Source organism: Kogia breviceps, chromosome 14 (genome assembly GCF_026419965.1).
Source record: "Kogia breviceps isolate mKogBre1 chromosome 14, mKogBre1 haplotype 1, whole genome shotgun sequence".
Lineage (NCBI taxonomy): Eukaryota > Metazoa > Chordata > Mammalia > Artiodactyla > Physeteridae > Kogia > Kogia breviceps.
The window spans coordinates 74,834,888-74,848,858 of record NC_081323.1 but is presented as its reverse complement, the minus strand read 5'-3'; the positions used below and the strand labels follow the sequence as shown (position 1 = coordinate 74,848,858).

Genomic DNA, 13,971 nt, shown 5'->3' with positions numbered 1-13,971 from the left:
ATCCAAGGGATAAGTGGAGATGAGATGTTTAGCCCTTTCCCCGCTTCCCCCGCAAATCCACTATGCCTGCTATACGAATGCAGCTTTCCTTAGTCCTGGCTTTCAGCAAGATTGCCCAATCAAGTCCCCCTATCTGTAAACCCTGGGGCTTCCACTGTTATTGTTCTATCATCAGCATCAACACAAAGGCTCTGTGGGTCCCAATCCCTTCCCTTTGGATTTGGAGGCTTGGGGGGAAGGATTCCAGATCCTAGCACTTTCTCTCTCCCCTCACCCTAGAGTGTGTGATCAGAATGGCTCTGCGTGGTGACATCACAGAGCCCTCACTCCATCACCGGAGTGGAAGGGTGATGAGGCCGTGGCAGTGGGTGCAGGTGTGGATGTGGCTGGCTGGGCTGGGGACCGTAGAATCAGGTGGGAAGCTGATTCCCTCCTGGGAACAGTGGGAAGGAGGAAGACTGGGGTGTGGGGTGCCTGCCCCTGAGAGGCTGGGAGGCCAAGCCTGGGCTTTTCTCTTTGCTCTCCATGCTTCTCTCCCATCCTCCCTGCTTGGCGTGAGTCCTCTCATGGAGAGCTCAGCTGACCCTCAAGAAGTTCCTGGAACAAAATCAAGGCCCTCCACAGTTGTACTAGGGCTCTGTGGCCTGGCCAGGCCCTGGGTCTGCCTCAGCCTCTTGGGTGGGGGGGCACGGGTCTGTTTGGCTCTTTCATAGACTTTGCTTTGGGTCTCCAGCACCCAGCCTGGAGAGTGCCAAGGCCATGGCCCGGGTAGCAGAGTCTCCACTCTTCCTAGACAGACCTGACTTCTTTGATTATCCAGACTCGGACCAAGCCAGGCTCCTGGCCCTGGCCCAGTTCATTGGAGAGAGACCTGTCACCTTTGTTAACTCAGGTATGACCCAGCTTGAGAAGGGGCTGCCCTCCTTGCCGGGGCCTGGAGGACAGCTGCCCCCGGCCCTTCGGTGGGAGGTGAGTCCAGGGCCCCTGTCTCAACCTCACTGTCTAGCAGGTTCCAACTCCAGGCTCTTCTATCTCATCCTGGTGGGCGCTCTGGTGGTGGCCTTCTTCTTCCTGCTTTTCCAGTTCTGCACACACATGTAAGGCCCGTCCCCCTCCCCAAGCCCCGCCCACCTCAACCTTCCTTGGGAGAGGCTGAAGCACCCAAAGCCCAGGACGGCGGCGGAGGCATGACCTCCCACCTCTGATCTCCACACCCCATAGGAGCTGTGAGAAAGGGGCCTAAATAGCCGGACGAGGGCCCTGGACTCTGCCCTGAGTGCCCATACCCGCCCTCCTCTCCTGCTGATGAATAAAAGTCCTTGCTTCTTTCTCCGACTGCTCAGCGACCCAGCCCGGGGGTCCTGCCCCGTCCTGCTGTCAACCGGTCATTGTGCTTTCCTATCCCCAGGAGCCTGCTCCCTTCCCAGCCCCAAAGAACTGGGTGACGAGGGCCTTGGTGGCGTTCACGCAGATCGTCTTTATTAGCGGTCTGTAAAGCACCTCCCAGGGTCCCCCGACCCCAGACTGGAGGAAGCCTTGAGAGGTCTGTAGCACCAGGGACATGCCAGGGCCCGAGGGCAAGATGTGCAGCCTAATGGGGAAGGGACCGGGCGGCCCCTCACCTGCCCCCGGGGTTGCTCAGCACTGGGAAGGCTGGGGGGTAGCAACCACCTCCTTCCCCCGACACCCGCAAACGAGTTTGCATTCGGACGAATTAATAAAATAAATAAGATTCCTCAGGCCGGCCTCCCCTGGAGAGGAGCAGTGGGGAGGGACGGCCAGCCCTGAGCAAGCCCACGGGCATTAGATAGGGTGTCCCCTCCCTCCCAGGAGACAGGAGCTGAGAGGAGTTTGCAGCAGGGGGGCTGGCATGGCCTTGGCAGCAGGGCCTCCCTGACAATTCTGTGAGTCCTGGTCCCCTCAGGCTCCCCACAGCCTCGGGCCCTCAGCGGTTGGGAAGGGGTGCGCCTTCTTCCTCTTCCTTCGCTTCTCCAGGGCCCAAGGGAGGTGATGGAGACAGGGGCTAGGCAGAAGGGGGTCGACCCTCGGTTCAGGCACTGTAGGGAGAGGTTCCCCTCTCCCTGCCTTCCAACTCACCTGGTCCCAGCCCTCAGCCCCTGAGGGGGCGTGTCCCCAACCCTTCGGAGTCCATCTGTCAGTTCCCGGGGGCTGTCAGGGCAAGAGGCCCCTGGCTCCGCCCCCCACCCAGCAGCCCCAGAGCCCTGTCCCCACGGCGTAGGGGTGGGGTGGGGAGGGCCCCCGGCCCCACCCTCAGTCCTGGGTCTGACAGGGGGAGGGCGGCCGGGAGCCCCGGGGCCGGAAGAGGCGGCAGGCTCCGCGGCAGATGAGGAAGAACCAGTAGAGCTGCGGGGCTAGGAGCAGCGCGGCGCCCAGGTTGACGTGGGCCGGGATGGCGAGCGGCACGGCGAGCAGGGGCAGGCCCGCGTGCCGCCCGTAGGCCCAGTACAGGTAGGGGAAGAGCAGCACCCGGCAGCAGAGGAAGCTGAGCAGCATCAGGGCCCCATTCACCTTGTGCAGCAGCGTGTGCTGCTGCTTGTACTGCGGGCGGGGCGGGCAGACAGGGGCGGGGTGAGGGGCGGGGCGCCTCCGGCCACGCCCCCGGCTCAGCTCCCGGGCCACCTCCCCCTCGGCCCACCTCCCCGCCTTGCCTCCCTCGGACAGGGGCCAGGTTAGGTGCCCCAGGCCGCGCTCCCCTCCACCCGCCCCCCTCCGCCCTGACGCCTCCCCTATAACCCGCCTTACAGCCCCGACTCTTCACCTGTCCTTTAAAGCATCTCCAATCGGTCCCTAAAAGTGCTCGCCCTTCCCCAGTCCCCCTGTCACGCTCAAAACCCTCAGCGCCCCTCTCACCTGGATGAGGATCTTGCCAAGGCAGACGAAGGGGGTGCTGACCTCTGCCATCAGCAAGCAGCCGAGAAAGAAATCTCCCTTGCCTTGACGCCACACCTGAGAGGAGAGGAAGGAAACAGCCTGGCCTGAGCCTGGATTCCTGGGCAGCACCTGCCCCCACCCCCCGTCGCTTTGGGGGGATGCTTCACTCTGAAAGTCTGAGCACAGGTGAACAGTAGCTAAGCTGGGAGCACTAACTCACCGTATCCCTCCAACCATCCTGCAGGTGAGATGGCATCCCTGATACTACAGATGAGGAAACTGAGTCTCAGAGGCAGTGGCGTGTAACCGCAGCTCCAAAGCACCACAGCTGGGTGCGATGACCCTCTTGCTGTTTGGGGCTGAGCTGGAGCTCATTAAACCCTCCATGGGGCTCTCCATCCTGGGCCTGCCCTGCCGCTGGGACCTGGACCCAGGGCTTCCTAGGCTCCTGCAGTGCTGGCATGAGAAGGACGCGGGTCCCTGGCTCTCAGCAGCCCTACTCACCACCGACAGTGGGAAGCACACGAGCACCATGACGGCGTGGTGGAGCACCATGAGGAACTCCTTGTGCAGGTAGCCGCGCGCCACGGCCCAGGTGCTGCCCGGGGCTCTGGGCCCCCCTTCGTCCCCTCCGTGCCCCTTGACCTGGTGCTTGTGCCAGTGACAGAGGAACATGGCGTAGATGTCATAGATGAAGTAGGGCACTGCAAATTGCGTGTAGGCAGAGGAAAGCCAGTGTCTGTCGGGCAGAGAGAAAGGGGGGTCAAGGAGGAAAGGGGATGGACAGGGCAGCTGCCAGGTGCCGGGGCCCATGCTGGACGCATCACGGGAGTCAGATCTCTGGTGATATTCGTAACAACCCTGAGACGGAAGTGGACTCTCAAGTTACAAGGGTAGAGGGTGAAACACTTGACCGAGGTCACACTATCACACAGCTGGTAAGTAGTAGGGATGGGGTTCAAACACCGACTGACCTCAGGACCCACCCAGGACTCAAACACTGACCTCAGGACCCACCCATTCTTCATATTCATTCATTCATATTCTCTCTCTGCAATATGGTGGGAGAAGAAGGAAGAGAGACCAGAAGACAGCCACAGACCTGAAGGCCGAGATAGAGTGAGAAAACAAGCCAGACCAGATCTGAGAAACAGCTGAGATCAGGACGAATTACAGCAGAAGAGTAATTCTGGGAGTGGTGGGGAGAGAGCATATTGGCTGACATTAATCGACTGCTTATTACATGCGGGCACTATTCTAATACTCTAAATCTTTTACATGCACAAACTTATTTACTCCCCACAGAAAGCCTATAAAAAGTAGGTGTGGTTGTCACCCCATTTTACAGGTGAGAGAGGCTAGGTAACCTGACCAAGGCATAAACATGAGAAGTCTGGCTCCATAGCCCTCCCTCTCAGCCCTGCTGTCCCCTAGAAGATTCGAGACAGGGGTCACAGACAGGCCCCATTGGGGAGTTGGTGGTGCTGTCAGCGGTGCTTGCTCTGCTTGAATGTGGCCCCATCTCTTGTTTTTTTCAGGTACAGCCAAGCATTAAGGAGAAAACGCTGAGCAAAAGGAGTCAAGAGCAGAGAAAGTTCCATGCACTTAGAGAGTAAACAAAAATAAAAAGTGCATGAATATGCAACATTGCATTTTTCTTCTCGAGTCAGCACATGAAGCACCTTCTCTTAAATCTGTAGTCCTGTGACAGGTCCGAGGTGGGGTGGGAGGTCGAAGAGGCAGGCCCAGGGGAACTCGCCCAGCTCGGTGGAGGGATGAAAGCAAAGTCAGCCAGAAGGGCTGCAAATATGAGGACAAAATAAGAGCAGCTGCTGAAGGGAGAAGTGGAGTGAGACCTGAGGGCAGGGCAGCTGAGGACCGGGGGTGAGATGGAAACAGAAGGTGAACCCTGGGGAAGGCTGGCCTGGAAGGGGTCAGGCAGCCCACTCTAGCAGGGATGACTTCGGGAAAAGAGAAGCAGAGACCCATGCTGGAGTGTGTGACCAGGAGGGAGAGAGAGAGGAGAGGAAGCAGTGGCCCAGGTTAGAGACGAAGGGCAGGAAGGTGGAAAGGGGTCCAACTGGCCCAAGAGAAGTTAGAGCAGAGAGTGGCTTCGAGAGCCAGCCACAGCAGACACGGTGACACCACTAGCTTGTGGGGCTCCAGGGCCTCCAGGCCCTGGGCTTCAGAGTGCAGGGTTAAACCCATTCCCACCCTCTTCAGCAATTAGGTGCTCAGAGGTAGGAACAGCTGTCGCCCCTGGATTAACCCTGATCCTTCCCACCCACCTGAGGATTAAGCGGGGAGGGACAAGAACAGACTGGGTGGGGCGGGGGAGAAAATGTAAGAACTGAAAAGTGACCTCTGTAAGAAGGCGAGAGAAGGGAATGTGTGGGGATCCAGGCTCATCCTGGACCCAGGGGTGGGAATGGGGGAGAGGACAAGGGGAAACCAAGTCCCTGGGATGGGGGTCTGAAGAAAGAGTTTAGCATCCACCCTGTGTGGCCAGAACTGCTCTAGGCATTAGACACACACAAGTCAATTCCTCCTCGCAGCAGCCCTTCCAGGTAGGGATGGACCTCACTCCACTGATGAAGGAACTCGAGGGAAAGAGGGAATGTGTCTAGGTTGGGGCCTCCAGACAATGCCCCTGGGGCTCAGCAGCCACCAGAAGAGGGGAACAGGACCAGAAGTTAAGCGTGGGGTGTCATCAGCACCCTCACGGGCAACTCTGCAGCGGCGGCCCGTGGGTCAACCTAGAGCTGGCCCGTCAGCACCACGGACAGGGCCCCTGTCCTCCCTCCTCCTGCTCCACCTCTCAGGCCTGGGGTTTTTTTTGGCAAAGCACCAGGCACTGCAGCAGCTCCCAGTGCCAAATTTTGGCCTCTTCACCCTCCACTCTCCACCCCACTGCCTAACCATTGGTGGCCTTGTTTGTGTCATCTGTCCCTCTCATGCATAGAGCTGGGGCTGGACACCTGGATTCCAGGAGGAGGGGAGGGGTGAGCCCGGCATGAGTAGAGAAGCACCCCAGTTGGGTGCTGGTCGGAAATGGGGTCCGAGGAGGGGTGAAAGGGTGGGAGGAGGTACGGGAGGAAACAACATTCAGAACCTACTATGGTCCAAGAGGCCGGGAAACCTAGGAGCTGCTTTGAGCATCCTTTTTGCTCCCCACTCCTCCTCCTCCTGGTTCTGACCTTTAAGGACAGGATGTGGATAAATTTATCCCTGGGTGTTGAGTTGCAGCTACTGCAGTTGACTTGCTCAGGCTCAAGTTAAGGGCTTGGGGACCACTGAAGGAGTCCCCTAGATGATCTGGGGTACTCAGGGGTCACACATACACACAGGCTGCTGGAACGGGGGCTAGGGTGGTCTCACGGCACTTACTGGTCATCTATGATGTGCTTGCAGGAGGTGGAGACGATGTAGCCAGCTGTGGAGGCCATGACGGCTTGGACAGAGGACACTAGCCTACAGGGAGGAAGAGGAAACAGCAGTAGAGGGATGAGGCGCGCCCCTTGGTTTCTCCTCCTTACTGACCAGCTTCTACACTTCTTGGGTGCTCCCTGCCCACCTCTCCCCAAGGCTGCCCTGCCCGGGACTCAGCCACACCACCTCAGGCTCCTGGACGGGCCCGGCTACTACTCCTCGGTTCACCCACTCCTCACTGGACACTGAGTCGCCTTCCTCCCAGGAGGACACCAGGGCGGTCATCGCGAGGTGACTGATGACAAGGTGTCCCCTCCGTGGAACGGGGGCGCACAGCACAGGATGGCGGGGGGGAAGCCCCCGGGCCTGTTCTGGCACCACTCAGCTGCCGGGTTGTCCCACGGCCCCTCGGCCCCTCGGTTGCCTCTGACTCCCCCTGGTCACTTTCCCGCTCTCTCCTTGCCTGCCACCGTGCTCCCTCCCCAACTCTGGCCCGGATTCCAGGATTCCAGGGTCGTGCAGAGTTCCACTCTTGACTCCTCCATCCCTCATTCCCCCAAACACATGCCCCGAATAATACACAGCTCTGTGCCCCTTGCCTCGCTCTCTCATATCCTACGGGGATGTTTGAGTCACAGGCCGGACCTGTTTTGGAGGGTGGGAGGGTGAGTGGGAAAGGGAGGAAGCGCAGTCTGCACGCTAGTAGACCAGATGGCTGGGTGTGGATGAGGTCTCCTGGGACAGCGAGCAAGGCAGCGAGCGGAGAGGAGAGCCTGGAGGTAGAGCCCACCGACCACTTCAGGAGCCCCCAGTCCCCACCGGGCCAAGGGTCCCTTCCATCCCCACAGAGCCTGGGGCGGCGGGCAAGGGCTGCAGTTTACCTGGCTGAGACAATGACCGCGTCGGCCTCCCCCCAGCGCAGCTGGGGCAGCCGCTGGAGCGTGTTCTTGGAGAGCAGGAAGAGTCCGGGGAACACCACCCCTCCAGCCACCATTGGGGTCAGCATGGTGCTCAGGCCTCGGGCAGGGAGCCGAGCGAGCGGCCGGGAAGGGACGGGGAGGCCGAGCTGAAGGGAGTTAGAGGGGGAGAAGGGACGCCAGGCCGGGGAAGGAGAGAGAGAAAGAGAAAGGGGCACAAAGGGGACGGGGCAGGGACGGGATGGGGCTGGGGAGTCAGACCAGAGGACCCGAGAAAGGGAGTTAGGTGGGACTGGGGAGATGGGGGGAGACCGGGGACAGGGAGGATCCGAGAAAGGGAGCAGGAGGAAGCCAGCCAGAGGGTTGGGAGAGAGCCGAGGAGGGGAGGACCGGGTGAGAGGACAGAGGGAGGGGGTACAGGACGAGGAGGATGCGGATGGGGGAGGGGAGGGAGAGAGGCAGGTGGGGGGGGGGCTTACGTGGAGAGGCTGGGAGGGCCCGAGGAGGCGGGGTGGGAGGTGGGGGGTGGGACTGTGGTGCCAGCTCTGAAAGGGAGGGAGGGGAGACAGAGGAGCAGCCGGGCAAGTGGTCAGCGGTCAGCACGGCTCTCCCGCCGCCTCTCGCTGCCGCCACAGTCCCCGCGGCCCGGGCCCGGAGGCTGTACGGGGCATTATGGAGAGTTCGTGCCCAGCCCCCTGCCCCCTCGGTGGGGAGGGGGAGGGGGGCGGGAAGTCACCAGCTTGGGGAGGGCGGGGGAGGGGGAGGGAAATGATGGCACCGACCAGACACCAAGAAACCGGACCTGCAGCAGCATCTCCCCATGCAGCTCTGAACCACACGGCGGCTGCGACAGAGGTGGGGGGGAGCAGAGAAAGAGGGAGGGGGAGGCCCTTAAAGAGACAGCCGCTGCGGCAGGCACAGGGGGCTGCCTGGGAGGGTCGGCCTGGGAGGGCCAGGGGAGGGTCAGCTCTCCTCTGGGGGAGGGAGGCGGCCTGGGGCTCCTTGGCCGGCCGGGAGGAGGCCCCGGGCCCCCAGATGGGCCTGACCCCGTTTCCCACCAGTACTTTGCAAACGCCTGCCATTTCCTCCTCTGCCAAGGCCTCTCAACACATGTCCCTCAGCGGCCCTGGGGGTCCCAGCTTAGGGGTACCCACTCCGGCAGAAAGAAAGAGGATTCCCTGGAGCGGGGAGCGGGAGAAGTTGGTGCATCGTGCTGTCTCTGAAGGATGAGTTTAAGGAACAGATAGGAATAAAAACACCTCAACACAGTATCCTTTGGGCTCAGAGACCCCCACGTCCTTCACCCCAATGGGAGGGAGGGAAACTCTGAGGTATATACACATGAGGTGCCTCTGGTCCCAACTCCGCCGCAAGACTGTCCTATGATCTCTTCTAACTATTGTGACAGCACTGAGGTAACGACATGTGTCCCCTTTTTACAGGTCCAGAAGTGGTCCTGAGGCCTTCAGTGACCCTCCCCAAGGTCACATAATTCAGAAAACGCAAGAGACCACTCATACTAGGCGGCAGGGTTTGCAGAGGGTGGGGAAGTGCCGCCTCCCTGAAAACCCACTTCAAGGCCAATGATGCCCCTGCCCGTGTCCTTCAGGCTGCCTGGCCTCCCCTAAGCCCTGGTCACTCTCTTTTTCTTCAGGTTTATTATGCTCCTGGCTCCCCTTCCTCTGCAACTTCACAGCCCAGTTTCCACGTGGGAAATGACCCTAAGGATTGGCTGATTCAAGCCCCTCCCACTGCAAGGAAACCAAGGCCCAGCGACTTGACCAGAGTCCCGCCGCAGGTCAGAGGCCCCGCCAGAACCACACTGGCCTCTGAGCTGCTTCTCACCCTTTCATGCTGCCTCCCTGGAATTTGGCCTTCTCGTCCTGAAACCAACTGCCCTGTAGACTTCTGCATGACGTGGGGCCCTGCTACCCAAACCATACTTTGGTTTCCAAGCCTGTCCTAAGATACGCCTCAACAGTAACCCTAAGATTTGCCTTTGCCTGTCCAAAGCCCATGCCATCACCTCCCCAAAGGACTGGGATTTGCAATTTTGTGCTGCCCTCTAGTGGCGTACTGCGGGAACAGACCCTGAGCGGTCTCTGGCCTTAGGCAGCGAGAGTGGGGGACAATTTTAGAGACGATAGTGGACCTAGCTTCCTGACCTCAGCGCTTCACTTAGGGGAAAAGGGAACCAACTTCCTGAGTGTTTACTATGTGCTGGGGACGGGGTGCGGTGGTTTATTTCATTCTTATTTAATCTTCCCAGATAGTAGTATCTTTGTTTTATAGACAGGAACCTGAGGCTTAGAGATTAAGAAAAAAAAAAAAAAAAGACAAAAAGCTTGCCCAAGATAACCTAGCTACGAGAATTGGCAAAGCTGGCTTTCAAACCCATGTTTGCATAGCTCCAGAGCCAAAGATGAGCAAGGCCGCAGGGTGGTGCTCAGTTGTGGGGAGGGCCACAGACCCCGTGAAGGAGCTGTGGCTTCATTTTGGATAGTGGGCATTAAAGCAGATAGAGATGGGTTTTTTGTCTTCCAGACACCCAAGTAAGTTCTGCCTTCTGCCGGCTCCCTCTCCTCCCTAAGGTTTGGTGATAACTCACAGGTATATTACTAATCGTTGTCAAATAGGCCATAGATTTGCAGCACAAGGGCCCAGGCCAGCCCATAAACACGTTTCGTTTGGCCAGTATGGTGTTGCCAGTATAGTATTTTCTTAACTTCTGAGTTATTTGTAAGTGTTTAAAAATTAGATTTCACATAAAAGCTCAACTTCTTTTGAGAAAAAAGTCAGAAGATCAGACAACATTGGGCCCACACTCTTAACTCCATGATGTCTGGCTAGAGCCGAGCAGCCGCTGCCCCCACTGGATGGGATCAAAGAAGTCTTCCAGCTCACACAGTCCCCACAGAGCCTACATCTCTGGTGTCACTTGCAGGAGTTTGCAACCCCTATTTTATTTTATTTTATCTTGGCCCCACAGCTTGTGGGGATTTTATTTCTCTGACCAGGGATTGAACCCGGGCCCTTGGCAAGTGAGAGCACCGAGTCCTAACCACTGGACTGCCAGGGAATTCCCTACCCCTATTCTACAGACGTGAATTCACCCGGCCCTCACACAACATCTCCACGAAGAACGGAAGGTGAGTATTCTTATTAAACCCATTTACAAATGGGGGCTCTGAAGTTCAGAGAGGTTAAATGCCTTGCAAGAGATCTCATGGCCAGTGTCTTTTGAGTCTATATCTCCCACCCACCCACGCTCACATACACACATAGTCTGCTTGTGCTCTTATCACTAACTTCCTGAAAGCAGGAGATCAGCTCCACCAGCCCTGGCCCCGGGAAGGGTGCCCTCGCCCTGTCCTCTTACTTGGATGCCACCAGAACGGCCTCTGGTCTCTCCATCCGCAGGTTGGAGTGGTTCTGCAGGCCCCAGCAGAGGAGAGCAAAGCTCAGCGGGAAGAAAATGCAGCCCAGTACAAAGAGCAGGGTCATGCCTGTCTGGGGTAGAGAAGGTGAGAAAAGGTGGCCGTGAGAACACCTCAACACAGCGACCCTCAGACCCTCCCTTCACCCCAAACACTCAAGGCCTATGGGATCCACCTTTCATAACCATCAAAAGCCATCAGGAGTAGCTCTTCCCCAATCTCTTCGAGATCCTTAAGGTACTTTAAATGTGCCTCATCCAGAGCAATTGGACATCCTAATTTTTGGTTATCAATCCATTTCCTACACTTTTATTCATTTTCCCTGTAATTCCTGAAGCTGGTCTACACCTCCCAGTCCATCTCACACCTTAAAATTCCTTCTTTCTCTTTCAGCTCTTAAGTATGTGCCTGCTCTTTCTTAACTCACCCCATCCCATCCTCTGTCCCCCCACCCCAAGCTCTTTGTGTCACCTCTCCCCCTCTCCTAGGTCCTCACCTCGGAGGGGCAAGGTGGAGGCTAGAGAGGGAGGCTAGTGGTTCTCATCAGCGCCCAGAACTCAGAAAAAAAGGAAGGAGGGGTGTTCAAATTGTAAAGATAACTGAAATTTTAAAAATAATATTTCTTTAAAAAGAAAAAGAAAACTCAAAGCATTATCCCCTTAAAGAAACAAACAACACATGGGAAAACCTCTGAAAACATATATATTTACATATATGTTATTTTTGTCTGGAAAAGCCTCCCCTCCCATCCACTCCAGGGAGGGGAGGTGTGGGGAAGGCCCGGGAGAGATGTAGGGAGTCAAGGCCTGCCATCCTGCACCCTTTAAGCAGCTTTGAGGGGACCTTCTCAGGATACAAGGAAGGCATCAAGCTGCAAGGGCACGAGGCCGAGGCAGCTCAACAGAGGCAGTTGGAGGGGGCGGTAACATCACCTTCCTATTGGTGGAATGGTGGACGGTTTGGAATATGCCATCTTCCCATTGGTCCACTTCTGGACAACATGTGCCCTATCATATGCTTCCTGGCAGAGGGGCCTGCTGGGGGTGGGGGGCGGGCATTGGGGCGGGGCGGGGGGAGGGGTAACTTCTAACACAGAATTGGCTTTCGTTGATGGCTTGAAGCACAGCTAGGATTCAGGGGTGGAGCTGAAAGAGGGGACCGGATGAGGAGGTGGGGAAAATGAGAGCAGCCTAAGCAGTCATTGCTTTAAAAGACAGTACAAGATAATAGTTAAGATGGCAGTTCCTAGGATGGGACCATCTGGACTTCAAATTCAGACTCCATGGATAATAAAAGAAACATACTGTATGGCTCCATTTGGACGACGTTCAAAACAAGCAAAATATCTTCTGTGAAAAATCGGAACAGCATTTAACTTGGGGGAGGTATTGACGGAGAGGAGACCCCAGGGAGCCTTCTGAGGGGTTGGGAATGCCCTTATATGGATCATGGGCATTTACACAGGTACGCGTCCTCAAGGCATACTCTTCTAATGCGTGGAAGTGCGGGAGTCTTAACCACTGGACCGCTAGGGGATGCCCTGGAATTTTTAAAATGCTAAACCATCTTAGGCTCTTCCATTCCCTGGCGATGGTTGGCCAGTCTCTGTGGGCCTCAATTCTTTCATCTGTGAAGTTGGGACAATAATAATGCCAGCTCATTAAATGCTAACTATATAGCATTTACTATGGGCCAGACACTGATACGAGGGCGTAAAAATATCAAGTCATTTCCTCAAAACAGCTTTGTTAATGGGAATTATTATTGTACCCATTTTACAGATGAGAAAACAGAGGCACGGAGAGGTTTGGTACCTTGTCCAAGGTTACACAGTCAGGGAGTTAATGAGGTGGGATTTTTTTTCAGCCCTATTTTCTGACTGTATTGGTCTCTTTAATATTAAACAGATATAGAAAACTTGTAAACTCATTTCCTAAAGAAACTGAATGGTTAAGAAAAAAAAAGAAACGAAACATCATTGACTACAATTTAGACACGTCAGCCACATTTTCAGAGCTTATCTCCGTTAACTGTTCTTACTTGTTTCCTCCATTTCCCCCCCTCTGGATAGGCCTTTGAAAATTAAATTCAAGGTTAAATCAAGAGCGAGATAAGACTGTTGAAGATGAGGACTCTGGTTGCCTAACCGGTATCGTCCTTTATTTTGTTGGAGACTGAAATGTGCCTACTTAAAAAACTATATTTCCCAGCCTCCCTGGTAGTTAGAGGTCTGGCCAATATGATGTAAGCTGAAGTCATTATGTGGGGTTATGAGGAAAGCACCTTTTTAAAAGGCAGACTATGCAGTCAGAAAGAAAGAACTATAGACAGCCCTTAAACATGTGAAAAGATACTGAACTGAAGTTTGAAACTAGGCAGCCTGACTGGAGTCTGCCCTGTTACCTTCCCTACTCCTGTGTAAGCTCATTTAGAGGGTGAAATGCAGATAACATGGATAAACTTATTCACACTGCGTTCAGGGCCTGTTATTATCACGAGCACCTGCAGTATACAAGGCACTAAAATACTGATATGCTTTCTCTACCATCTCTCATTTAAGCACCACTACAATCTTACGAATAAGTTCCTCATTTTATAGCTGAGAAGACTGAGGATCCGAGAAATTAAATGACTTGTCCTGGGATTGCAGAGTAAATGGCAGCGCTAGGACTCAGACTCGGGTCAAGATGACTGCTGCCTTTCACGTTGGGAGCAGAGAGGAGGGGAGGAAAGGGGAGGAAGAGGGAGGAATAAGAGGGGAGGTCCCGCTGGGGCTGAGGGCCAGTCATTTTCCTCCGTAGCTGTGGCTTACCCTGGAACAGAGAATGAGGAAGGGAAGAGTCCTTGGCCATGAGCTTGTAAAGGTCAGGCCCTAGTTTTACTGGAATCTGGACACTCTCTTCTACATTTCTTTCTTTCCTTATCAGGTTCTTCCTGTTCAGAGTGAAATAGTTCGAGGCTGCATGGGCTTGTCTGAGAGAAAAATAATGAGGGGAGAAAAAGAAAACTGTGGTTTAGAGAAATGGCTTGCACCATTTTTTTTACAGTGAGCCTCAAGAGAGACTTTTATTTCATGACTCAGCACAGGCATGCACGTGCCAAACTGAACTGAAACATTCTCAGGATACTTTCTGATCCTGATTATGTGCAGCGCACACCGCACTATACCATTGTTCCCCTTTATCATTTTTCTTCCCCCCAATGCTTATCATGACCCATTAAGCCAATTTCATAATCCACTTATGAGTAACAACCCAGGTTGGAAAAATCTTGGTTAAGAGCAGTATTTCTCAACT

The 13,971-nt window shown here is 55.5% G+C and overlaps 2 protein-coding genes across 2 annotated transcripts; one reads left to right on the top strand and one right to left on the bottom strand.

Annotated features, from left to right (window-relative positions):
• The first annotated feature begins 350 nt into the window (after positions 1 to 350).
• Positions 351 to 1,243, top strand: C14H16orf92 (chromosome 14 C16orf92 homolog). Its single transcript, XM_059037371.1, has 4 exons — positions 351 to 414; positions 734 to 892; positions 1,010 to 1,097; positions 1,222 to 1,243. Exons 1-4 carry the CDS (start codon positions 351 to 353, stop codon positions 1,241 to 1,243), a joined length of 333 nt encoding a protein of 110 aa, XP_058893354.1.
• A 214-nt stretch (positions 1,244 to 1,457) lies between these two features.
• Positions 1,458 to 8,208, bottom strand: TLCD3B (TLC domain containing 3B). The gene is made up of 5 exons (XM_059037364.2): positions 7,203 to 8,208; positions 6,280 to 6,363; positions 3,397 to 3,631; positions 2,872 to 2,967; positions 1,458 to 2,559 (listed from the first exon to the last, which is right to left on the bottom strand). Exons 1-5 carry the CDS (start codon positions 7,325 to 7,327, stop codon positions 2,272 to 2,274), a joined length of 828 nt encoding a protein of 275 aa, XP_058893347.1. The 5' UTR covers positions 7,328 to 8,208; the 3' UTR covers positions 1,458 to 2,271.
• Positions 8,209 to 13,971: the final 5,763 nt, after the last annotated feature.